The sequence below is a fragment of the Strongylocentrotus purpuratus genome, unplaced genomic scaffold (genome assembly GCF_000002235.5).
Source record: "Strongylocentrotus purpuratus isolate Spur 01 unplaced genomic scaffold, Spur_5.0 spur5_scaffold_6, whole genome shotgun sequence".
In the NCBI taxonomy this organism is placed as follows: Eukaryota; Metazoa; Echinodermata; class Echinoidea; order Camarodonta; family Strongylocentrotidae; genus Strongylocentrotus; species Strongylocentrotus purpuratus.
Genome location: NW_022145612.1, coordinates 40,603,352 through 40,631,179, shown reverse-complemented (window position 1 = coordinate 40,631,179; position 27,828 = coordinate 40,603,352). Strand labels below are relative to the sequence as shown.

The following is a 27,828-nucleotide window of genomic DNA, read 5'->3' as shown; positions in this document are numbered from 1 at the left end:
AGCAAGATATAGAATGCAAAATGATATTCTACTTTACATGTTATGAAGTCGGATCAAGAACACAAATAAATACGAAGAAAACAACAAAATTGTGAAATTTTATGTACAAAAGGCATGGAGAGTTGTTCACAGATGATGTCATCAAATTGAATACCGCCCTCTAGTGACTAGTCATTTCAAAACGCTCTAACTTTCTTATTCCTTGCCCGATTTTGTTCAAATTTTCACTGATTTTATTCAAATCTTTTAAACTTTACAATAAAAGTAACTTAGTATGAAGGTTTTGGTTTCCTTTAACTATAACAATTGTAGGCCGTGACCATGATGAGGACCTAGCTAGACCAATGCTTGCATCTATTGTCTAAAAGGCACATCAATTTGATATCTGGGTGTGCAATCTTACCTGAACACAAACACAGTAATACATAATTTGATATTTGGTGTGCAATGTTACCTGTACCCAAACCCGGTAAAACATAATTTGATATTTGGTGTGCAATGTTACCTGTACCCAAACACAGTAATACATAATTTGATATTTGGTGTGCATATATTACCTGTATGCAAACACAGTAATACATCAATTGATATTTGGTGTGTAATGTTACCTGAATCCAAACACGGTAAAACATAATTTGATATTTTGGTGTGCAATGTTACCTGTACCCAAACACAGTAATACATAATTTGATATTTGGTGTGCATATATGTTACCTGTATGCAAACACAGTAATACATCAATTGATATTTAGTGTGTAATGTTACCTGAATCCAAACACAGTAAAACATAATTTGATATTTGGTGTGCAATGTTACCTGTACCCAAACACAGTAATACATAATTTGTTATGACTGTATTGTTCACATTTGTGAACAGCGAACTAGAAATCAAATTGCAAATGGCTCAATCCAAACAGGATTTCACTTTTCACGAGCCCTGTGCAATCAAACAAATGAAAACTGTTGAAATGCTGACCCCTAGTACAACTACATATTAGTTACTCATATTGTTGGTTAATTGAGCATCAAAATATCACAAAAATACCATGGAGCTAACATCATTTGGGAAGACTTTAATCAACTTCACTTGTTCCTACTCAACCCAGATGAGGTAAATGGATACAGCGAGGAAGACAATCCTTGAATTCCCAGAGAGCAACAAGCTTAATTCAGTTAGCTAAAGCAGAGAAAATATAGTTCATGTACGTGTAAAACAGATAACTGGACATATGGCACAATAGAAGTGCATTAAACTATCATTATTGATACCATTTTATGGTACATGTAAAAAATATTTTTTAAATCCCTTTCAACTGAGAGTGCGTAATGAACTCAACAATAATATGAATGATGAAAATGAGAAGTACCGGTTTTGCAAAATATAAACTTTTCTTAAACTAAAAATTGAACCATTTTCACCTACCGGTATAGATCTATGCACTAATAGATTTCACATTAATCTAAAAGATTTTTTTCTCATTTTTTTTTTTACTAATCCCCTGACATACAAAACTTGAAATGGTATCTCTTTTGTTCTCTTCATGGCTACAATTCACTTGACTTGACCACATTCTATGTGTTCAGTAATCAGCACTACATGTATTACAATCTGACCCATGAGGGAAAAAAAAATATGACATTAAAAAAAAGCTACACACTATCATTAATCAAACATAGAATACGGTCTGTGCTAAAACTCCAGTTGCCTTGTCGTTTTTTAAGTTTCTGCTCCATAAAAGAGCACAGGTTCTTCTTCTTTTCTAATGATATCGAGAGTCCCTCATCATAGAATATGAATCGCAGTGTGCCACACCAGACAGAAAAAAGTGAGCCGAGTTGTTTTGTGTTGTTCCCCTCTAGTTTAGCTCTCTTTCTGTTCACCATTACTACCATAATGTCTTTTTGTGTTCATCATTGCAAACCTGAGTGGTACAATCTATTCACCATCCACTACATGTACTTAACACTGTATAGTACACAACAAGTAGGTAAATTTGACACATATAGAGAAATTAAAAAAAACTGATGAATGCAACTACATTTTTATATGCTTCCACCTGTATGTTCGTTGATTGCTTTGTTTTGCTTCAATACTTTGAAAGTTATCGAGGTAACAAGATATTTTCTGGAAGTTTTTAAAGAGGACAAGCTGGACTATTCGGGCCTTCACAAAGATCTTTTCCCAGTGGGTCCATAAAAGCAATGGTCTGACAGTGCTTCCACAATATACATTTAGCTATCAATTGCTTGTCTTAGAAGTATGACACAAACTTATATGGTGCACATCTTTCTAGTGATGCTTTAATAAACAAGAAAATATGGTAATAACAAATAAAAACACTTTACTGTTTACCTTCAATCATGATCTTGCTATTGCATTCATCCACACTACGAACCATTTTCAGTGTTGGCCTTTATCAAAGCACACGATTACCGGTAAAGGTAAGTACTGTCAAGTGTCAACATATTACAAATCCGTCTTCAATGTTCAATCTTCACATAGATTTCATGTAAAGCTTGTCCTTGATTGTCATCCGACTTTGAGCACACCTCAACTTCCTCTCTATTTCTGTATGGACTTCAACATCTGTAGATCCACGTAACACGTACTCCGACATAGGATTTGTTGTAACGATAGTCTTTGATAAATGAGCAGTCTGAATAGTGGTGTTTAACCCTTGATAACAGCAATCGGTCGAAGTTTGAGAACCTTTTTGCTTATGCCTACGTCATGACATGTATTGACAACACTGGTGACATCCTTGTAAGACTCCGGAGCCTGTCAAATGTAAAAAAATGAGATTACATTACATCTTACATTAATGAAACATTGATACTGATGAATATCTAGAGTGATATGTTATGAACTTGTAATGGCTGGACTAAAAGTTTACTGATTCTGACTTGTGCAAAATCTTTCAGTCGATTGAAGGATTGATTTTTTAAATTTTTATTCATTTCATATAACAATTGTTTGCACAATAAAGAATATAGTTGACAAAGTAAGATCAAAATTATGAAATGAAACAGGAGCCTACTGGAAAGCATAGCTTGTTTTTGTAGGTTCCCAAGAACAAATATAATATGAACATTATCATCAGGATTCATTTTAAAGTGTCTTAATAATCACAGTAAAATATACATAATATAATAACATATTTTCGTAAACCATTTTAAAGTATCTAAAGGATAAAAACAATAATAAGCTGAAACTTAAATATGCAAGATACTGGTGACAAAAAATTCAGTGGTGGTTTTACATGGGAAGCATATCTTCATGGCTGACCCATTAATATTTCTTCTTTAAATGGTTTCTAGGGACTTGATTTAGCCATTAATAAAAATGAAAAAGTGGTCCAGATTAAAAGCTCAAGACCTTCAACAAGAGCAACGATAACTTGATAGTGAAATTTGAAAAACATGCTACTACCAAGCTGCCTGTATTTTACACAATAACAATGCAAAAAATGACTTGAAAAGTGAGGATGAATGCCTATCAAAGAACACTAGCATATCAATTTGGTCATAAACCTGGTTCTTCTCTTGTATGTCTCAGTTACAAGACCTGACGCTATACCCTAAAGCTTTCATGCCTTTATCAAAACTGATTTTAAAATACGAAAATTCAGAAACATGAAATGTTCTCTCTATTATTTTATACAACATTCAAGAAAGTTAAAAAATCAAGAGATTTTGAGTTCAATACAAGTGCTAATGTGATATTTATCTAACCATCTCCTTTGTGACATGCAGCATGAATTGTACTAAATCTTACCTCTTCCATGACGAGTTTAGGTGAAGCGACCCTGATTGAGATGCCCAAGTCGTGCAGGTTCTTGAGCACTGTCTGATAATCCAGGTTTCTTCTTGACTTGGCACGCGACCAGGCTCGACCCTATCAAAGCACAAAGAGAAACATAACAATAAAAGACAAATGTAATTACTTCTCCTACATGCCTCTGCCCTAAATTCAGTATAGGAATTATTCATCACATATCATGATGAAAACAGAATTCCTATGACCAAATGTCAACCGGTATATGATCTTGACCTCCTAGCCCCAAAATGTATTTGGATCAGTTTCTTAGAGTAATACTGTCACCATGATTAGATATTGCAATAGCAAGGCTAATAACCTTTAATTTCAGAGATTGACCTCTGTGATTACTAGTTACTCCAAAATCTAATTAGTCTGTCTTTCTATGGTGATACATACTATCATAAAGTTTGATGTTCACATCTCAAGTGGTTCTTGAGATATTACGATAACGAGAAAGTGGGCAACCGTACAGACTAAAAACATAATGCCTTCGGCACCACCTTTGGTGAGGGGAGGCAGACAAACAATGAATCTAGTGAGCTTATATTAGTGGTAATCCACTAAATATCAATTATATTCATTTCAGATGCTCATTTTTAGTTACATTCATCTTTTCTAACTGTGCTACCGTATTTGCCGGCGATAAGGAAAAAAAAAAAAAAAAAGAGAGAAAAAAAACGGACCAAACAAAATAATTGTAATTATCTTGTAGAACACTCTTTTTTTTTTTACAAACTGATACCAAATTCATCAATATTCTTATAAATTTACAAGAAGTTTACCTAAAAAATGATCGTAATTTAGCAGATCTTCATCGATTTTTAAGCTAGTACTGTATCGCACGCATATTTGGTATCCTACAATACCCCTACCATGATGTGCAGTGTAATCCGGAATTGCGTTTTTAACCTAACCACCTTAGCACCTTCGTACGCTGCGTTGTGTGGCATCTGCTAGCTCCGTAAGTAACAGTCTGTCCCTTCTTTTTACTTTTTTGGCGATGAAATGGTACAGACTTAGATCTAGATCTATCGGCAGATTTTTATTAGAAAAATAAGTTATGCTTTTTTTTCTTCGTCTTAATGTCAACTATGCATCATAAAATTGTCGGTAAGTTGTGTGGAGTTATTCTAGAATTGTCCTGTTCCATTGTCTAGTCATCCTACTGTCATAGTCCATATGTTCAAATGGACGTGCTGTTTTGAACGCTGAATTTTGTTGTTGTAGCGTAAAGGCCGCACCCCGACTTTTTGATATTTTTTCTTCCAAAAACTCTGCGGCCTTATCGCCGGCAAATACGGTACTTATCATCTCTCATACATCCGCAAATACATATATAAAATAAGTAAACAAAAACAAAATCCAATAACAAGGGTCTAAAGAGGGTGATAAAGAAATAAGTTCAGTGATGATTTCAAATATCATACTGGAAAAAGAAGTGGATTGCAGATAAGAGTTCAGCATGTAGCAGAACACTTACCGGTAATAAAAATGCAAGCACATGGACTAACCTACACAGCGTTTTATTAAAGTTACTACCCTACGTCTCACCCAAATTTACTTCTAAGGCACTACTGATTTAGGTTCGCATGAATATTCTGTGATGTACTCTGACCAAAGAGTTTCTAGAAAATCTAAAGGGGTAACAACATGCTACTTACAGCACCGTGACACGTTGTTCCATAGGTCGCAGCCATGCCAGTCTCGGTCCCTGTCAATACATAGCTACATGTACCCATGGTCCCACCGATCAGTACGGGTTGACCGGTCATCTGATAGTCCACCGGGATGAGGGGGTGGTGAGGGGGGAATGCTCTCGTCGATCCCTTCCTGTGGACCAGAAGAGTCTTCTGAACACCATCTACCATGTGCTCTTCAACCTGATCAGGGTGATTTTGATTCATATTTGTTGATAATGACGCACATAAATTTCAATAATAATAATAATAATAAAAAAGGTGCTCATAAAGCGTTTACCTCCGACGTCTCTAAGCGCTATAACAAACAAAATACAGTGCCAAACAATTACATATGACGATAGGCTTTACCAACATTAAGTGTAATGAACATCAATGAATGGATGAATAAATGAAGTACTTTCTGTATTTATAAACTTATACTGGACACATATCTGTCATATGCTATTCCACTGATTACTGATTATACCACATACATTTTGATTCATATTTGTTTACAAGAAAGTATAGTACTGATTACAATGACAAAGTCTTTCACCAACAAATGAAGAACTTGAGATTTTTCAGGTTGGCCACATATGTTCCTATGTTATAACTTTTATATTGTCTACAAAACAATATACAACCACAAGATCAATCTTATCTTCAGTTTCTCTATCCTCATATTGTTTTCAAAAGCTCATTTAGCTCGGTTCATTAAAAAAATTGTCAAACACTCACCTTAGCAATGTTGTGAGAGACATCATAGATCACATGCATATCAATATCAATCTCATTTTTCTCTATCTTCATATTGTTTTCAAAAGTTCATTTAGCTCAGATCATTAAGAAGAAAAAAATGTACCCCAAAACAATCGTCAAACACTCACCTTAGCAATGTTGTGGGAGACATCATAGATTACATGCATATCAAGATCATCAGGTGTGGTGTTGAATTGTTTAGCAAATGCCTGGCGGGTGAGAAAGGTCATACTTGACCGATTGACCCAAGCATAGTTAGCAGCGGCTGCCATGGCTTTCAGGTAATCTTGACCTTCCTGTGAGTGGATGCGAGCACAGGCTAGCTGACGATCGTTCACCTGGATCTTATCTCTCTTCATTGCTTTCTCCATCTGCACCAAGGCATCTAAATAATGAAACAATTTAATCAGTTGTTGGTAAGTAGACCTGCATAAGGGCATCTAAACAGCATCCGGATTCATTAATTTGACATTGGCCAGTGCACGAGAGGAAAACTAGATGGAATTTTGACTGCGCGCAGTCGAAAATGATGCCTCCGCCATAGAGCAATTTAAACAAGTTTGGAGTTTAAATCTCCAGTGGTTCTTGAGATATCATGATAACAATCTCAATGTATGGAATTTCATAAGTTGACCTCTGTGACCCTTGACCTTTGACCTACGTGCTCCAAAATCTAATCAGATTGTCTTCCTATGGTGATACACACTATCATTAAGTTTGAAGTTTAAATCTCCAGTGGTTCTTGAGATATTATGATATGGTGATACATACTATCATTAAGTTTGAAGTGAAAATTCTCCAGTGGTTCTTGAGATATCGCGATAACGATCTCAATGTATGGAATTTCATAAGTTGACCTCTGTGACCCTTGACCTTTGACCTACGTGCTCCAAAATCTAATCAGATTGTCTTCCTATGGTGATACACACTATCATTAAGTTTGAAGTTTAAATCTCCAGTGGTTCGTGAGATATTATGATAACAATCTCAATGTATTGAATTTCATAAGTTGACCTCTGTGACCCTTGACCTTTGACCTACGTGCTCCAAAATCTAATCAGATCGTCTTCCTATGGTGATACATACTATCCTTAAGTTTGAAGTTTTTACATCTCCAGTGGTTCTTGAGATATCATGATAACAATCTCAATGTATGGAATTTCATAAGTTGACCTCTGTGACCCTTGACCTTTGACATACGTGCTCCAAAATCTAATCAGATTGTTTTCCTATAGTGATACACACTATCACTAAGTTTGAAGTTTAAATCTCCAGTGGTTCTTGAGATATCATGATAACAATCTCAATGTATGGAATTTCATAAGTTGACCTCTGTGACCCTTGACCTTTGACATACGTGCTCCAAAATCTAATCAGATCGTCTTCCTATGGTGATACATACTATCCTTTAGTTTGAAGTTTAAATCTCAAATGGTTCTTGAGATATCGCGCTAACAAACTCAATACAAGGAATTTCATAAGTTGACCTCTGTGACCTGTGACCTTTGACCTACGTACTCCAAAATCTAATCAGATCGTCTTCCTATGGTGATAAATACTATTCCCGAGTCTTAAGTTTAAATCTTAAATGGTTCTTGAGATATTGTGATAACGGTCAAACGGGACGGACGGACGTACGGACGGACAACCCGAAAACATGATGCCTCCGGCACCACCTTCGGTGGCGGAGGCATAAAAAGAAGAAAGATCTGGGCCCTGTCTTACAAAGAGTAACGATTGATCCAAATCAATCGCAAATCTTTTAATCAATAGCAACATAGTTGCGATTGAAGTTGTGATTGATATCAACTCTTTGTAAGACGGGTCCCTGAATTATTGAATCTACCTACATATATGTTGACCTACACCAGTGAATCTCACTAGACATATAGACCTGGGGCATTGTTACCTGTTAACTATCCAATAGCTTGGTCCTTGAGGAAGTTATCAGTTAGAAAGCCATAATAACAGGGGGTAGGGACATTTGTCCTGCTGTAACTGTACCGGGAGAGGGAGAAGTTGTATTTTTTTAGCGTCACGTAACGCCTGGCTGGAATGCTCCCCAGGGAGTGGAGATTGTGCACACATTGTGTGCGGGCAAGTATTGAATCCAATGATCGGGGTAATAGTATATCTGTAAAGCGCCTACAGACATTTGTATTAAGCGCTATATAAAAGCGGAATATTATTATTATTAATTACACTAAAATACTCATCCTTAGAGGAAGTTGTCTGAAGGGTAGTTTTTTTTAGGGGGTTGGGGAGATAGTCCATGGTTTGTTGCCCTGATAAAATTCAAGTCGTACAAGAATGTTACCTGTAGCTACTTGATGTCCCAGTCCTCTGCTTCCGCTGTGTATCATCAGGCAGACCTGACCCTTCCGGTCTATTCCCATCTTCTTAGCTGCATGATCATTGTAGATCTCATCCACGACTTGGATCTCGGCATAGTGGTTGCCTGCCCCGAGTGTTCCCAGCTGCAATATAGGTAGGGCAAAGAAATACACCATCACTTAAACACAATATCGAGCAAGTGACATCAACATGAACTGAATAAAACATTAGAACTGGTTTTCATGAGAATTCAACAACAAAACCTTTTTGAATATTTTGACTTTGGTCTAGTGGATTCTTTTGGCAAAATATTAATCTACATTTGCCACACAACACCCAGATGAGGTGAATGGGTACCCGGTAGAAATTCCTTGAATGCTTGAGCGCCCTTTCATGGTAGCTCGGCTAGAAACAGGGTAATAATATGATTGTAGGGCCCTAAGGGAGAGCAGTATTAATACTGATGAGGCTACCCCGGGTAAACAAGACGTATTATTATTTTCATTATAATATTTTGGACAATTCACGGCTTTAACATCTGTGTATGTATATTAGTGGTACATTCAGAACACAACACCAACCGTAACAGGGCTACTCAAGGTATTCTTGAATTTCAGCTGCATAACCCAATGGTAGACTTCACTTTGATATGACTTTTGCAACTAAGTTAAAACAATCTTAAATATCCAATATCTAATACATTCTTACCTGTGGCAACCCTCGTTTCTTTGCTCTAGCGCTGACTTTGTTGGGATCTGCTTGCAACATACGACCATATTCTTCACAGTGTTCTTTGTCCTCTGCCCAAGCATACCCTACAAAACAACCAAAACTTTATTATTCATATTAATAACACATAAATGGATCAATAAAATCTAAATCTGTCATAATATGATATCTTTCCTTGGAATGAAAAAAGATTCAGATCACGGTACCCATACTTATTCATAACCAGCTCTAGATCTCCTACCCTTTTCAAACTTCTAAAATGAGAAGGCCATGATGTGAGCAAAATCACTGTCCTATATACGTGGAAAGTGGATAGACTAACATCCTGGGAAATAAGCTAAGTTAGCTAACCCAAAGGTTTTAGAGGTGTAGGTGTCCTAGTCTTGTGGTTTAAGCACTCGACTTGAAATGCAAAGGTTGTGGGTTCGATCTCCGACACGAAACTAATTTCCTTTGGCAAGGCATTAATCTACAATTACCACTCCATACTTAGGAGAGAAATGTGGGCCTGGTGGGATGCCAAAAGCCTTCGAGTTAGTAATTGCCCTCTTAGAAAATATTAGCAATGAAGGAGTGTCAATCCATATAGCAACCCATCTACAACATAAGAACTTTATACAAGCATCAGTCAGTCACAGACATAAGGAGGAATAATGCATTCATTGGCTCTACAAGATACATACAATTTTACATGACCCAAGTTTGGCAGTACTCCATCAATCATTTCTTGAGATAACGCGATCACAGGCTATTATTGCATACATAATGAGCCCTGTGACCTTTGATCTCATGACCCCACAATCGAATCAGTTCATTGGCTTTGCAATATACATCAATCGGTTCTTGAGATAACGTGATCACGAGAATGGGACGGACAGACAACCCAAAAACATAATGCCTCTGACTACTTTAGATCAAACCTATCATGCCTATCCCGTGCTCATATCAATCATTCCATGCCCACTGAAATACATGTTCCCCAGCCCTGATAGACAAGAAACTGTAGATACACTCACCTTCTCTGAGAGACCAGTCCATTCCCATCTCGAGAGCTTCCTCTAACTCCCTGTAAGAAAAAAACAAAGCAGGTATGGCATCAACAATCACACACTACAATTATACAATAACAAAATGTAAAAATTCTTACACTGTACACAGCCGCTTACTACTGAATGGATATTACTTTCAAGTTTCAGGTTTTTCTAAATTAAAATTGCACTCATCTGCTTCATAGGATTTTCTTCACAACATCGTTTATATCAAAGAGCTGTTCTATTCTGCCTTTTTTTTAAAGATCACATCATTAAGTCGCCTTTATACTTTTAATGTTAATTCACAAAATTTAATTAAAACCATTAAAGCCTCACTGTACTACTTGTAGCTACTTGCTCCCTCTATATAGAAAAAAATGCCTATAACTTCAATTGGTGACCATTGGTCCCCCATGATCCTCTTTTTCTTACGTTAATTGAGAGCTGAGTTGATGAGATAGCCACCTGTCAGTGACCACCCTGGGTGGTCAAATCTCTCATAGCCAAACTAGTACAGACGACCTTTAAAATCAAACACTAATGATACTCACTTGGCACCCATTGGAATGACACCCTTAGAGCCAACCCCTACAGGTATATGATCAAAGAGAGACTGTGCGAGTTGTTCCTTGACAGGTTTGACATCCTTCTCGGTCAGGTTTGTTCTCAGGAGACGTACTCCACAATTGATGTCGAACCCTACACCACCAGGGGATACCACAGCCTCTGGATTTGACATATCGAAGGCTGCCATATTACCTGTAAAACAACAGAACATTGAGATGTCACAACTAAAGCTTGTCCAAATCTTAGTTTACATCATCAGCACTTTGCAGATGAAGTCTAACTTAAGGAGTCAGGTTTTCATTTCATATTCCATCCAAATTATCACTCCACAATTGATGTCAAACCCTACACCACCAGGAGATACCACAGCCTCTGGGTTTGACATATCAAAGGCTGCCATTACCTGTAAAACACCAATTTCTTCAAATATCAGCACTATAGGTTATCCAAATTTAGCTTCCATAGAAATCAATGCATCATCAGCACTTTGCAGATAAAGACTAACCTAAGGAGTCAGGTTTTCATTTCATATTCCTTCCAAATATCACCCCACACTTTTATTATTACTATTATTAGCAAGAAAAATACCTTTTTTTTCCTACAAAATATTTCAAACAGGTGCAGCGGACAGTACAGTTTGCAAACCTGAACCCCGTTTCATGTTTTGTTGGAATAATATTCTTCATTTTCAGGTGTTTTGAAAACTTTAAAAAAAATGATTTGTGTTTCTGTCAGAATCTGACAAATACAGGCACAGATTCTATTGATTATTCTTTTGTAACATTCATATATATACATGTATATCACTAAAACAGTATGATTGCATGGAGCCTTGGAGATCATCAACACTTACCAATAGCAAAGCCATAACCGGAATGGATGTCTGGTAGTCCTATCGAGTACCCAGTAATGCCTGGTAGTGCTGCTACGTTCGCAATTTGTTTAACTGCTGGTAGAAAACCTCCAACACCTGTAATATACGTGCACAGTATTTACTCATCTTTTATAATAGTGACCAACTAACAACAAATACAAGACTGACACAGATCGATCCAATATCATTTCTAATTCTAGTATCTACAAAAGCCTTAGGGAAAAAACAATTACCAAACACTAATTAGAAAATAAAATGGAGGGGAAAAAATGGAGGATAGTATACAAATAATACACAGGAGTGAGTGCATTTGTAAGAATTACCCACACAAGGCACCTTTGGAACAGTCTAACACGCCCGAGGTGATAGCTGAGCGTGTTTGGACTGTTTTGAAGGTACCAAGTTTGGGTAATTTTACTAATGCCCTAACAGAATGATGTGTATTATTTGTTTTATAAGATTATGTTTTATTTGTTTTAAAATATGATTTTTTATAACATGATTTTACTAATGACCGGTCATTATCCATATTACGCGTTAGGCAAAATAAATGCCTGGTCACATGTACACTCTCAACCAACCATTTGATTAGGATTTAGTCATCATCTTATAAAATTAAATAAGGATTAAAGAGATCTAAGATGACATAGAACAGAGACTGAATTTAAGGTAGGGAAAATACAATTGAGCAAAAGCAATATGAGATAGTCCATCTTCACTCAGTCGAGTTGGAGTGAGTTAACCATTACCTTTTGATCTACAGGCTTGTTGCAGCTCTTCAAACATCAGCTTCTCCAACTTTGAATCGACATAAAAACGTCCTTCCACCTGTATGCCATAAAAGTAAAGTAAAGATTATGTGAAATGATGGATATTTTTTCATGGATATCTTTTTTTTCAATGAAATCATTAAATATTAACGAAATATCATTTCAAAACTCAGGTAAATTTCTGCACTGCACATTCATAAAATATGCACTTTATACCCAACCAGTGATAAACACAGTTTGGTCTAAATATACACTTTTAGAAACACATATTGAACATGAAGGAGGTAAAGGATAGGGACCATGGGTTTATCATTTATGATTAGTTAAGACAAGGCGTGAATCTACATTTACCACTAAATACCCGGGAGAAAAATGGAGACCTGGTAAGATGACAAAAGCCATTGTGTTAGTAATTTCCATATGCCATTATGGTGACCACATGGTAGGATTACTCCCCACTAGTCCCCAGGGAGTGAAAATGGTGCTCATTGTGCGTGAATGAATCCGATGAACAGGTTATAAACTCATATTGTATCAGCTGGACAAATATTGCTTTGTTGTATATTATAGGGTTATATAATAACTATAAACAAAACAAACAAATAACCCTGATATATATAAAATCATGTATACGTCTTTTAACAATGTTTGTTATTTCATGTATTTGTGTTCATTTTTTTGTGTACAGGGCCTCTCAGAAAAACAGTATTAACTGAGAGAGTTACCCTGTCTAAATAAAACGAATAAATAAATAAATAAATAAATAAATGATATCTGTAAAGAGCTTAGAGACGGTATTTTGTGTTAAGCGCTATATAAATCCATATTATTATTATAATTATTATTATTTAACAGAATGACAATGATATCCTTTCCGATTTCTGAGTGAGAACTAAAGGTCCTACCTACCTTCATGTTATCAACAAATCCTTTCTTTATCTGCCAGCAATTGTCAGACAGTTTGTTGAGGTACTTCAATTCCTCCTTGTATTCTCGGACGGTAGCCGCCATCTTGGACACCTACAGAATCTGCAACAGAAAAACAAAACAATGTCAAAATATGTACAGACACACAAAAGTGACGACAAAACAGTATATTAAGATATAGTTGTCAATATATGTCTCCAACATACAGTAAAGATAAACATTCTCAAATTAAATGTCTTTGCAAAATGATGTATATTCTTTCATCTAAAAAAAATAAAATCATCTTAGTAGATGAGTTGGAGTAATGTTTGAAACATTCAAAGGGAGATAAAAAATCTTGGGATTCAGCCTTAGCATGAAACTTATGCCCGAAGCAAGGCACTTAAAGTTAAAGGTGAGTTCTTGTCATGCGATTGCATTGTGAAAGAAAAGGTGTGGAATGGATCAGAAAAAGTTGATCATGTAGCATGTAAGTATTGGTGTGAACTGCAAGGTTCTGGAGTCATCAAAATCATAATAAATTTGGCCCAGTCTTGGTAAAGTAACAAGCACTGTCAATAGTGTAAAGATACAGTAGAGCAGGGAGTTCCAACTCCCTGGATAGAGCACTCACCAGGAAATAGACTCATACTAGTGCTTAAATCTGATGAAGAGGGTGATTATACCCAGTGTATAAAGGGCAGTTAGACTTTGAGACATGATGGGGGGGGGGGGGTGTTGGACTTAATATCAAACATAAAGACTTCTCTTTTGCCTTCGGATTTAATGGAAAATAGTTATCTCTAGAACTAACCATCATAAATATTTGCCCTTTATAATAATATTGTCCAACATAAGTCTTAGAAGATTTATGAAATAATTAGTGCCTGTTACAAGGGGAAAAAATGGTAACAAAAAAGATTGATTTTCGGTCTAGTCTGGCTCTGCTTACTTTTATTATTTAGTCCATCTACTTAAACCAAGTCAAAGCGGCTCAGTGTAAAAATTTCAGAGGAAAAAAGTCAGAGGAAAATATGTCAGAGGTAACTAGATGGAACTTCGACTGCACGCAGTCGAAAAATGATGCCTCCGTCATAGAGCAAGTTTACAAACCAAAACAGAAGAAATTTTTCAAATTCAAGTTTCATTGTTATCCATTAACAGGTTCTCAGAATATCGTGGTTACAAGCAATTTCTCATATGACCCTTTGATCTTTGACCTCATGACCCTAAAATCTACTCAGTTCATTGGCCCTGCAAGATGTCCTGAGTTAAATAGTAATCCATCTGTCAGTTCTAATGAGAAAGCGTTCACAAGCTATTTTTGCATACATAATGAGCCCATGACATTTGACCTTTGACTTCATGACCCAAGAATCTACTCAGTTCATTGGCTCTGCAAGATACAGTGTACATACATGATCTAAGTTTGGCAGGAATCCATCAATCTGTTCTAATGATAATGCGATTACAAGCTATTTTTGCATACATAATGAGCCGCATGACCTTTGACCTTGACCTCATGATGTCATGACCCCAAAATCTAATCAGTTCATCAGCTCTGCAAGTAACATACATGACCTAAGTTTGGCAGGAATCCATCTATCGGTTCTTGAGATTTATAACGCGATCACAAGCTGTTTTTGCATACATAATGAGCCCTGTGACCTTTGACCTTTGACCTCGTGACCCCAAAATCTTATCAGTTCATCGGCTCTGCAAGATACATACATGACCAAAGTTTGGCAGGAATCCATCTATTGGTTCTTCAGATAACGCGATCATGAGAACGGGACGTATGGACGGACGGACGGCCAACCCGAAAACATAATGCCTCCGGCTACTTCGTAACGGAGGCATAAAAATGTCAGAGGTAATATTGATGTCAGAGGTGAAAATATTGAAAATAAAAATGAAGTGTAATTTTAACTTTGATTCTTGATTCTAATAATAGGTGCTTAATCATTATCATTTTTTGGTTTTGCGGTTTGCCAATAGACAATACAACCAAAAGGCAAGTACGCTCAGTCAGGAAAGCTTCTGCCTGTTGAACGAAAGATCTTGGTCTCAAATCCAACCCAGGCAGATGACTGAAGCCTGCGTTGTGTTAACGTGCCCCTCCCCTTGTTTCATAGACGCAGGCACACATAGCTGCATTACTATATCCTGGCTGTGTATTTAAAACTGTTTAGACGACCTCTATTGATTCTCAACATTTCAAACACCACCGTACAAAACTCAACCAAGTTCACTCTAAATCGGTACTTTAGTGACAATTGATAACACCTAAATAGCATTAAATTCACTTTTCAACTAGCCGGTGTTTGAAAAAATTCTTTGAAAATTCAAATCATGAGTCTACTGTCAAACTTGCCAATCAGCAACTTTGTATTCATGATTTGCATTAGTGTGCAATACTGTGCAATGGTGTGCAATGTGAATATATGTGCACTGTGTGCAATTGCTGCCTTTCAGCCACACAGATGCATTACTATCCTGGCTGTGTATTTAAAGCTGTGCTATTGATTCTCAACCTTTCAAACACCACTGTACAAAACTCAACTGATTTCACTCAAAATCAGTACTTTAGTGACGATTGATGACAGCTAAATAGCAGTAAAATACAATTTTTCAACTCTCTGATGTTAGAAAGAATAATTTAAAAATTCAAATTGTGAGTCCACTGTCAAACTTGCCGATCAGCCGCATCGGCATGATTGTGTGCATCTGTGTGTTATGAGTGTATTGACTATTCATGTATTCAAATGCTGCCTATTAACACGTAAAGCAGTGCTAGCTAGAGCTCAATACGCATTTAGCATTGACTCTCTAGTCTATGTTTTGCTGGAGTGCCTAATTTCAGCAGGTATACAGCACTAGAGGTCAATATATTGAAAGAGGCAGATTATCTTGAAGAAGAGTAGGCCTAACTCCAGGAAGCTCCGTCGGCGTCGGCGTCGGTGTCGGAGCTTCCTGGAGTTAGAAGAAGAGGAACCAGGTCCATACTTACCACCACTAAATACTTGAACTTCTCGACAAACTTCGGTATCCTCTTTTGAATTTAGTATTTCTTGTCGGTTTTCTGTGGACGACTGTGTTAATACTGTCTCTCTGTAGCTCTGGACTAGTCTGGTGTCGTCTTCAAGTTCTTATCCTAGAAAACTTGCAGCAAAAGCTGCCTTGCTCTTTATGTCGAAATAACAACCTCCGAGTCTAAGTTAGATCCTGTGTTGTGTATTGCGCAACGTGTCGTCAATATGCTCTAGCGCCAACTCGCGCTCGCTCTAGGTTCTGGGGGGGGGGGGGGGGGGGTCGAATAGACGCGCAGATTCTATCCCCCGGAACAAATCGACTGAAATCACCAGCGGTGGAAATCACCTATCCGCTGATCGAACTAACGTTGAGTGATGTAGCGGTACCATTTATTTCGGCTTCGTTATAATTTCAACCAAGCAAAGTGAATCAGGGTCGAAATTGTCTTGCCTTTCCTATAGTGTCAATCCATCATGATATTATTTGGGGCTCTATGTTCTATACAACTTATATAAAGTTGTATCGATATAAAGCTGGTATCGATCTGGGGGGAGCAGATCTTGCCCCCCCCCCCCCCCACCCCAGAACAAAAAAAAAGTGAGAGAAGGAAAAGGAAAAGAGGAGAGAAAAGGAAAGAAAGAAGAGGAAGAATAAAAGAATACGTGGGAAAAGAAGGAGATCGAGGGGGGGGGGGGCGAAAGGGCCTTCCAGGCTGTTACCCCCCCCCCCCGCCCCCCCCCATCAACAAAAATAAGGGGGACAGGGACAGAAAAAAGGAAAAGAGGAGATCAGTACAGGGAAGGCCAACAAGGTGTAGATCAGAGGGGGGGGGGGTGGCGAACTGAAAGGGGGGGCAGTTGCCCCATAAAATATAATCCAAACGTGGTTAATTTATAATTTGATACTTGTGATATACAAATTTTGCTGAAATGAAATTATTTTCCGAGTTTTTTCTTCACTTTTAAGTAAATTATACTTTTTTATGCATTTGTTCGAAAATGTCAAATTCCTAAATTTACAGTCAGGCAAGAAATATGCTTATTTAGCGGCCTGCATGTCAGGGCCCGCGGAACGCCTCGAGCCCTCCCCCATACTTAAAAAAAAAGTATATCAAAGATAAATAGTAAGAAAGAGAGAAAAAGAAAGAATAGTGACCTGCCATAATTATTATGTGACACTGCAGTGTCACAGAATAATGAGGTATCATAATGATGCTCATCTGACCGTGATTAAATGCCTAAAACCCCTGAGCTTCTTGGGCTCCACCCCTGGACCTCACGCCAATTAGTGTCCTGCCAGTGTCACAAAATAGGTATCAAAATATGTTTATCTGACCGTTATTATAAATGCCTAAAACCCCTGAGTTTCCGAGGGCTCAGCCCCTCAAACCCACCAGGGGCCCTTAAGGCGGTCCCCTGAATGCTTATCTGACCGTTATAAAATGCCTCAAATCCCTGAGTTTCAGTGGGTTCAGCCCCCTGGACCCCACGCCAATTAGTGACCTGCCAGTGTCATGAATAAGGTATCAAAACTCATCTGACCGTAATTAAATGCCCATACCCCCTGAGCTTTGCCCCTAGACCCCAAGCCAATTTACGGTATACGCTCTACCTGATCATTAACGTATAGTATAGTACGTATAGTACGTACAATGAACCATTTCATTACGGCTTATCTTTAGCGATTTCCAACCTTTTTGTAGTCACGGCACCCTTTTGAGAAATAAAAAATTTCGCGTCACCCTAATCACCAATCCACAACAGAAATATCTCCTTCTTTTTAAATTAAAGAATCATGGAGATTTTCGTATAGTAACTACCGATGTTATTTGTCTTACTAATTCCAAATGAATTATCTGGTTATTCAGTTTTCAGAAGTCGATTAGTCTTAAAAGTTTTGTTATTTAAAAAAAATATATAAAAAAAATCACCATCACAACTGCCACCACAAGACATATAATAATTGTCATCATGATCATCATCATCATTGTCGTCGTCATCATCATCATCATCATCATCATCATCATGTTCATCATAATTATCATTATGACCGACACCATCACCTTCACTTGTTATTTTGATTTCTTTACAGACACACAAAAAAAAAGTTTTTGAAACAGTATTTATTATTATTATTATTATTATTATTATTATTCGGCAAAACAAAGTGTATATTAGAGGATTACATAGAAGAATAAATCATACAAAACAAAGGATGAAAATCATTAAAAAAAAAACATTATCGTGATTCCCATGAGCATTTACAAGTTGCCAGGAATGGGGCAGGCAAACTAAATCACCGAAACCGTGAAGGCCCCCCCCCATTCCGTTTTGCAGTACTCATGGGAGATCACTACATAGATACATTGTAACAACTAACAAGAGTATAGCAACACTCAATATAGCAATGATAAAAGAACAAACTCAAATTTTTAGATAATCAATAAAGTACAAATTATTTCATATGTTATTTAAAGAAACCTATAAAGAGCCAAGCAATCAAAGCAACAACAAAAAATCAAATATGTCTTCGTATTGGACAATAATAAAGTGGAACAAAATGATGGACTCCGTCTTGGTAGCCTCCGTTGTAGCCTCATCTTGTGCCTGTCCTCATCAATATTGCTTTCTTTATCATTTGGTTGTGATTGAATCAAGTAAGTCTGTTGTCATATCATGGGAATAAACTTGGTGTGGTGCGTCAAGGTTGTTACAGTCATCCAAAAGTATCCATTCGTTTTCGATGGGTTGGTCAATAATAGCACTATAGTTGATGGCGAGATGGCAAGATGGCAAGATGGGGCTATGCTCATGGGGCTATGCCCAGGAAGGAGATACTCTTTGCGACTGCGGAGAGACTCAGACGATGGACCACATCTTGCACTGTGGCGGAACGGGTTGCACAAATGAAGACCTGGCCCTTGTTAATGAAACGGCCATTGCAGCAATCGGGCGATGGAAGAACTTAGTTTAATTTAATTTACTTTTAATTAAGGAACTTTACATAACTATCTTGATCTAAGGTTTGGTTTGGTCTATTTTTGAACTGTTTTGATAAAAGAACACATAAAAAAGGAAGGTTGATAATTATTATAGTAAAAAGCAAAGACTTGCAGATTTCGTGAAAGAAAAGTATCCAATTTGTTTAATTGAATTGTTTAATTAAAGTGCCAAAATTATGTTTAACTAGTAAAATTATTTCATAAAATTGGATCCCGTCTGAACTGCCTCTTCTTAAAAACACGATTCTCTGCGAATAGTAAACAAATATACATTGCCTTGAGAGGTTCTGGTTAAAACTATGCGCAAGAGGTGACTCCAAAAGTACTATTTGCTGAGGGGCGCAGCCCCGAAGCAAATGGTACTTTTGGAGTCACCGAGGCCCATAGTTTAACCAGTACCTCGAATAGAAGGCATTGTATATTTGTTTTATATCCTGCATCAAAAATTTATTTTAAAAAAAACACAAAAAAACAACACATTTTGGGGAAACATTTTTTTAGAACAAAAACAATTTCAATTTTTATTTAAAAGATTTAAAATATTTTGTTTTCATTAAATTAAGATTTGAAAAAAAAAAATTAATTCAATTCAAAAAAAAAATTCACATTTTTTTCAACTCCTTAATAGTAAACCAAAATAGTACTCTTATATAGTACTTTCTAAAAATAGGTCAAATATTTCTGGTCATGTGACAAGCTCTCAACCAATCAAAAGCCAACAAATTTGTGATGCAGGATATAATAATTTCTAATTTGTGAACTATAGTGTGATTTTGTTAAATTCTTTTTAAATTCATAATCCCGAAACAGATTTAACGATTATTGTTTGAACCACAAATTATTGTGAAAAGATTCATGCCTCGAAGATATCAATTTACTTTTCTAATCAAAAGATTTCTCGCCTTCCCCCTCCTCCTTCTTCTCCTCGTCTTCCTCCTTCTCCTCGTCCTCCTTTTTCTCCCCATCTTCCGTTTTCTCCTCCTCTTCGTTGTCCTTCTTGTCTTCTCTCTCCTCTTTGTCCTCCTCTTCATCTTCCTCCGTCTCCTCAACCTTTTCCATCTCCTGCTCCTTCTCCACCTGCTCCCTATCAAAGGAAGATTGGCTCTCCAGTGCTTCCTCTGCTCTCATCGCTGTTAAAGGTTAAAAATTTCAGATTTCAAATAAAGTATAATGTACGGAAAATAGGTACGAAGTTTTGAAATATATAGATGATATAACAGGCAAGGTTAAAACAATGTAAAAATGGGGAGCCTAAATAAAAAGGAAGAAGATAACAAGAATATAATCTGCAGTGGTAGCGGGTACTAACATGGATGGTTTTTAAGGCACTCATTAAGTCCAACAATGATTCAAAGTATAGAATAGCCCCCCCCCCCCCCGGATGGGGGAGGGGGGAGGGCGGTACCAACCTATTAAGATATACGGGATGTGCCGATTTTATGGGTCACTTTTTCACAAAAAATCCCTAAACAAACATGGGTCCCATTTTTTACAAAAATATCACTCATGACTTTTAAAACATCTGTCCGTTTTTCAATTTTTTTCAGAGTTTCCATGTGTTTGCATGGCGAATACCCGAAAATTGTGAAAAATCTGCCCAAATGACCCTTAAAACTGGCTAGGTGTTACGAGGCTTGAGCGGTACAACCCCGTCCAACCAACTCTGGGAACCCCCGGCCCCTCCCCCGGGAATTGCCAGGAATAAGGGTAGACTTGCTTTTCACTGTCGAAAGCGGAGGATTATTATGTCCCATTTGAAAGATAATACTAATTTAGAACTTCCCTCAAAACGAAAGGGCTTGAAAATGTCTTTAAGTGGGAAAATATTAACCATTAGTTGTCATATTGACTTAAGTGATTGCAATCACCTAAGTAATCGAGTTATTAATATTGGCCTTGCACTCGCATCCTATATATAGGCCAACTCCCATATGGGAAGGGGTGGTAAAGACTAAACGGCATATTGTATAAAGGCCCTACATTTATTTTAAAAAAGCGCAAAACAAATCAAATTAAACAACAATACAAAGAGGCATAAACAAGTTTTTTTTTCTGACAATGAATCATAAATAAGCGAATACATATAAATATCAATTGTTATTTTCAAAAACGAAATGATAAACTGTCATGAATACTAAATTTCCTCAAACATTATCAAATTATTTGCGGAAGAAGGACTGTCATTGTAAGCAGATTGCTTATACGACAGCCCCAGACAAAACTCAAGTATTATATTAACACATTTATTAAGCAGAAACGGATAGGTACTTGAAAATATAAATTTTGATGAAGGTAATATTGACAATGCAGATGAGGATGATGATGATGATGATGATGATGATGAAGATGACAATGAATGAAATGAAGGAAGAGATGACATGATAAGAATGAAGAGTTGACTATAAATTTCACCTTGAGTATTCAGATAATAACATCGTTTTAACTTTGGCCTTAAGTGAGTAGAGGGAGCAACATGATTTACGGGGAGAGAGTTCCAAGTCAGGACCATGGTGTCTTATGGATCTATGGGCAATAAGTAATTTCGGGTTTACTAGATGAAAACTTGAGGAATAACGGGTAGGGTAAGAGTGAATAGCTTTATTCATAGTATAAAAAGTTTTTAAATGAAAGAGGGAGTATATAAAATACTTAAACATGATCAGTAAACTTTGTAGCGAATTTATGTCGAATACTGTTAGGGTTTTCAGTTTGTAAAATATTGGACTTGTGTGAGATAAATATGGTGAACCAGTATACGAAGGGCTTTCTTTTATTATACAATAAATAAATAGAGTTGATTTTGGTTTGGCTCTGGTGGCCCATACTAAATTACAATTAAACGGTAACATCAATGAATTATAAAGCATAACAGGCGTATAACATGGGATTAATTTCTTCATTTTATATAATAAACCAACATTCCTAGAAATAGAGGTAGTGATAATTATGACGTATTATGTTCAATCCGATTTAGATTTTCATCGATAATGACACCAACATTTGTTTTTGTTGTTCTCTTTCTTTCGAGAGGTACATTATCTATAATTATGTTGTAAGAAAAGTCAATGACATGAGAAGTTGCTTGGTTGAAATACATGAAATTTATTTTATTTATATTAAGGGATAACTTATTGCATTGAAACCATAGAGATAATTTTGGTAACTCATTATTAAATGTATTTTACTAAAGTGTTTAAATTAGGATGTGAACAGCAGATGTTCGTATCATCAGCAAATAGGACAAAATGATAATAAAGTTGTTGTATTGGTTAAATCATTAATTATAATACAAAAAGCAAAGGGCTTAAAATTGATCCTTGAGGAACTCCACATTTGGTGGGTAGGAAACTAGACAAAATACTATACATTACATAAATTTTTCTGTTAGAGATAAACATGACGTTTCACTTTTCAAACTACCATCCCAAAAACTTGACTTCCAGGCAGTAGTCGTTCTACAGGGGTTGGGGGGCCCAAGTCCCCCCCCCCAAAAAAAAAAATCCTCTTCGAGAACCGCTCCTATAATTGTACTTCCAGAAGTAGTCGACCTGCCTGTCCCTAGGATTTACGCCCATCTGTCCCTGCGGCTGCCCTACCCCCTCCCCCATTCAGTGTTTTTAGGATACGCGTATGCTTGTTCCCTCCCTTTGAAAGCACCCCCCCCCCCTATCTCAGGACTGCCAACATTTCCTGCACCCCTCCTTTTGCGGGCTTTTCCTGTCTTGGAGATAAGGAACTCTGCTCAATGTATACCCCCTATCTATGATATTCAAGATATTTTATAACCCCTTTTTGTTTGTTTCTCAGAAGTCCAAAGAGAGAGAGAGAGAGAGAAAACACATACCCTTTCTGATATATTATCTTATAACCTCCTTTTTAAATTTCTAAGGAATCCAAAGAGAGAGAGAGAGAGAGAGAGAAATACCCCCTTTTAAGAAATCTCGGGGTGAAAAGTCAAATTTACCCCTTTTTTACAATTCTCGGGCCGGACTTCATCGCGTGAAATGTACCCCTTTACCAGAGATTTTGGGAACACGAATGCGGTCCTTCCGACCCCGGAGTGGGGGGGGGGGGGGGGGGGGGGGGGGGGGGGGGCTGTACCCCTGAAACTCAGCACAATATGGCGGGGGGGGGTAATTAGCCAGCTCCAGGCCCGAGCACGAAACAATAGCTTACAAACTCGCCTCCCTGCATACTTCTAACGTGTTTTATAGATTAAACGTTGGGAAAAAGATGGAAAAAGGAGGGAATAAAAAGGTTGGTTGGTGTCGAGTCATGCTCGCACTATACCCCTTGGGGACTAAACCGAGTTGACAGAAACCAGCCGCACATTTACGTAGGAGGATTATCCAACGGCGCGCTCATATTTAGACATTCTCGCCCCAAGATAATTCGCCCTTAATGATATCGCTCGTTAGCATGGTAGGCATCGATGGTTCACGACTTTATATTTATACCAAAAAAATAATGGGCAATCCAACCTTAATAAATTGTAATTAGTTTATTTATATTAAAGCAGAAACAGAGTAACGAAAGTTTGAAATACATCGGACCTAAAAATAATTAATTGATATATAGTTAAGAATTGTTAGAAATATGAGATCACTGTCAATATCTATACCGTAGTCTCAAATTGTCAATTTAGTCAATGGACTGTGACGGAGTCGCGGATAGGCCTATTATAGCCAAATAACACAATGAAGTGTTTCTCTTCACCGCCCGCCTAGTTTCTGGTCGCCGCCTCCTTTTTGAAAAATTACTATTTACTATTCAAAAGAAGAAGAAAAAAAGAAGAAAAAATACCGCCCGCCCTCAAAATAAGCTTGTGGTATAGTAAATTACTTTCAAGGGAAAACGTTCAATATCTTTACGATATGGCACATTAAACAAACTGAATTTAGATAAAAATCACATTATCAAATGCTCTTCAACGTTTTACTCCTGGATTTTAACTGATTACAATATTTTTCCTTTTTGTTTTGTTTACCAATGTAAAGTGAATAATATGAACTACGTATTTAGATCCTCTTAAGGATATTATTTTAGAGGGAATGGAATGAGAATTACTTGCATATAATTTGAAAACAACTCTTTCTTCAAATCTGTTCGGATTATGTACAAACACGGTCATGTTGGCACATTTTAATAGGTGACCGCACAAGCATAATTATACGGCTATTGGAAATTTCTTGACGTTGATTGTTTTGTAATTATTATGCTTTAGTAATTCGACGGTTGGTTGACAACATCAAACATGAAATGCTTACTTTCGATTGTTTCGTCCCGCATAATTATGTCCCCCTCGACATTAAACTCACCAGAATTGTTGATCTCATCTGAGTCCTCGACTAAAACACTTGCTGCCACGGCCAAGGCAATCAGAAAGCAGAGAGCAATCAGGGTTGTTGTAGCCATTTTCAAAGTCTAAGGAAAATAGAATCAACATGGAATACATTTTGATAATTTGGCCCGGCCCCCCCCCCCCACCCAGGGGTCGGAATGACCGCATGCGTGTTGCCAAAATATCCGGTAAAGGGGTGCTTTTCGTGCGACAAAGTCCGGCCTGAGGATTGTAAAAAAAGGGGGTGTTTTTCCTTTTTTTTCTCTCATCTCTTTGGACTCCTGAGAAGTTATTCAGAATTTAGGGGGGTACATTGAGCATTTTTCCTGATTTATGGGGGTCTCCCGAAAAGCCCGCGAAAGGGGGGTTCGGAAATGTTGGCAGTCCTCAGATAGGGGGTGCTTTCAAAAAGAGGGAACGAGCATATGCGTACCCTAAATAACACTGAGTGGGGGGGGGGGGGGGGGGGGCGGGTAATTTGGTCAAAGCTATACGGTGTTATTGCAAGACAATTAAGAGTATCAGCATAGAATAGTGACGTACTGGAATTTTCCTTTTACCGGGCCTTTTACCACTCATCAAGAATGAAGAGAAAGTCGAACCGGACAAAGTTTTAACGGAAAATGAACTTGAACAACAAAGGTGCGAAAAATAAAAGGCTTCGAGACGATTGGCTGCCAGAAAATACGGGCATTGTGGTTTAATAGCTCTGATGAATACAAGACGGGAAGGCTTCAGAATGTCTCAATTTAGTCATAATTTTATTCTTCACTTTCTGAAAGTCTAGTACTTGAAATAATGTTGTGTTGATTCATATTTCATACACGTAAGAGTCTGAAGTAAGACTATGGTTGGATTGGAAATGTCTGGAGAAATGACTAAGGCAAGTTGTGCAGAATATGGCGTGAATAAAGTTTGATCACGTTATTTGGAAGTGTGAAGTTGCAGGCGCGGATCCAGGATTTCTTAGGGGGGGGGGGCCCAATTTTGAAATTATGCGAGCCACATATTGGTACATAATGGTGACCAGCAGTGATGTAATTAGGGGGGTGGGTGCAGGGAGGGGCGTGTTTCCACCCACCCTCCTCCGCGAAGTGCGGAAGCTTTGACATTTCAATAAATTATTAGAGAAAGAAGACGATTCGTTTTACCGTTCCCAAAAATAATCCTCGTCTGAATTATGTCCCCCTCCCCCTCGCGCGGAAGCTTTAACGTTTCATTCAATCTTTAGAGAAAGAAGACGATTCGTTGTACCGTTCTCGACTCTTAATCCTTGTCTAAATTTCGTTCCCCCCCCCCCCCCTTTGACGTTTTATTAATAGAGAAAGAAGACCAATCGTTGTAACGTTCTCGACTCTTAATCCTTGTCTGAATATCAAAAATGTTCTTTGTCTACTCCCTTTTCTTCATACGTCCTCTTCCTTTTCACTCCTTTATTTTTTTGGCCGGCGTTTTGGGTGGACCATACTGCCCCCCTGGCTACGCGCCTGCGGTCAGATGAACATAATGTTGATACCTTGTCCGCGCCTGGAAGGTCAGGGGTTTAAGGCAATAATAATGGTCAGATTAGCACTCAGGGGTCCGCCTTAGGGCCCTAGGCGGGGTCCAGAGGGCAGAGCCCCGGAAGTTCAGGGGTTTTAGGCATTTAATTACGGTCAGATGAGCATTATTTTGATACCTAATTGTGACACTGGCAGGCCCCTAATTGGCGTGGGGTTCAGGGGTCGGAGCCCTTGGAAGCCCAAGGGTTTTAGGCACTCAATTACTCTACCTCATCGTATGGGAAATGTTGTTTCCACAGAGTTTTTGGATAATCTAATTACAAAAATATTGATAGCATTCAAGAGAGTGCGTTTCTATCTACTAGTGTGTGTTTTTAAAGTTTTTAATTTAGGCACAGGCTTTGGAGTTATAGTTTAATGGATTTTGTCTGACATTTTCCTGGGTTATGTAAAATGGATTTCAAGTTTAAAGATAATAGTCACGTTTGTATAGAGCTCCTATGTGTCTAAACGCCTTACATAATTACCCCGGTCATTGGATTCCATTGCTAACAAAAAGTCGTGTATAGGTTTACTAGGAGATCCTCTTCGAAGCCGCTATCAATGTTATTGGAGACAGTCGAGTTATGGTACGTTGTTCCTTAATCATGGTCTATATAGCTTTTTGAGCAAATGCTGAACCGTGTATAATAATATTTTGATTATGATCTACGCGTAAAAATACATACACATATCAACATATAATTTAACTCGTGATTAAAAATGTGGATTTTCTATACCTTCACATTTTGTCTCATTTACATATAGATAGAACTTTTCTTGGCCACAGAAACCAACTCTCCTTTAAACACAAGTGCCATATGGTATTACTTTATCTCCCATGTCATTGATGCCTTGAGCCATAATGCATGGCCCTACAGAGGAATTTTTCCTGTTTGGGGCCGGGGGAAAATGCAATGAATTTTTGACAATTTATTGCATTTTCTTCGTTTTGGGGGATTTGTGGAAGGGGCCGCGTACCCTAGCAAACACTGCGTACAGTCATGATTCAGGGGCTAAGCAATGGCCTCGTTAGGCTACTGTGAGGCCCCAGGATAAAAATCGTGTCGATCAGCTATATATTAGTGCCCTTTTGTGAGGCATTAATCCTCATTACTGTCAATTATGACTTAAGGACGTAGGTCCCTTATCTGATTAGCATAGTAGCACACATATGATTAAGCAGTCACGCAAAACAAACACTCACAAATCAATATTCAATAAAATCTGAGAATGTATGCCATTATCTAGATCTATATTAGAAATTAAACACAATTTAAAATCCTTCCCTAAACTGGGGGGAAAATATGACCAACAGTGTAGTAACTCCATGGTAAAATGTACCTACCCAGAATATTATTGTTTAAACACTAACTTGTGTTCAACAAACTATATGTATGGTCCTTTTTTTGTTACATCTCCTACGTGTAAAATGTAACCTAT

At 37.5% G+C, this 27,828-nt stretch overlaps 2 protein-coding genes across 2 annotated transcripts; both read right to left on the bottom strand.

Annotated features, from left to right (window-relative positions):
• Positions 1-1,053: 1,053 nt before the first annotated feature.
• LOC588300 (tRNA-splicing ligase RtcB homolog) lies at positions 1,054-16,679 on the bottom strand. Its single transcript, XM_030972441.1, has 12 exons — positions 16,480-16,679; positions 13,473-13,592; positions 12,543-12,621; positions 11,773-11,889; positions 10,904-11,111; positions 10,338-10,387; positions 9,301-9,407; positions 8,576-8,735; positions 6,387-6,643; positions 5,482-5,700; positions 3,776-3,895; positions 1,054-2,779 (listed from the first exon to the last, which is right to left on the bottom strand). The coding sequence occupies exons 2-12, from the start codon at positions 13,572-13,574 to the stop codon at positions 2,672-2,674; spliced, it is 1,527 nt and encodes a 508-aa protein (XP_030828301.1). The 5' UTR covers positions 13,575-13,592; positions 16,480-16,679; the 3' UTR covers positions 1,054-2,671.
• A 3,706-nt stretch (positions 16,680-20,385) lies between these two features.
• On the bottom strand, positions 20,386-24,935 carry LOC115929896 (acidic leucine-rich nuclear phosphoprotein 32 family member B-like). Its single transcript, XM_031000004.1, has 2 exons — positions 24,822-24,935; positions 20,386-20,633 (listed from the first exon to the last, which is right to left on the bottom strand). Exons 1-2 carry the CDS (start codon positions 24,916-24,918, stop codon positions 20,386-20,388), a joined length of 345 nt encoding a protein of 114 aa, XP_030855864.1. The 5' UTR covers positions 24,919-24,935.
• Between the last annotated feature and the right edge of the window lie 2,893 nt (positions 24,936-27,828).

What these genes read in the sequence shown, in the direction of transcription:
- LOC588300 (XM_030972441.1), bottom strand. Translation starts at nt 13,574, where the DNA reads ATGGCGGCTACCGTCCGAGAATACAAGGAGGAATTGAAGTACCTCAAC. An exon ending in CGGTTATGGCTTTGCTATTG is followed by an intron (nt 11,112 to 11,772) that starts GTAAGTGTTGAT and finishes GTTGTTTTACAG; the next exon opens with GTAATATGGCAGCCTTCGAT. An exon ending in GGGACATCAAGTAGCTACAG is followed by an intron (nt 6,644 to 8,575) that starts GTAACATTCTTG and finishes TTCATTATTTAG; the next exon opens with ATGCCTTGGTGCAGATGGAG.
- LOC115929896 (XM_031000004.1), bottom strand. Translation starts at nt 24,918, where the DNA reads ATGGCTACAACAACCCTGATTGCTCTCTGCTTTCTGATTGCCTTGGCC. An exon ending in AGATGAGATCAACAATTCTG is followed by an intron (nt 20,634 to 24,821) that starts GTGAGTTTAATG and finishes AACCTTTAACAG; the next exon opens with CGATGAGAGCAGAGGAAGCA.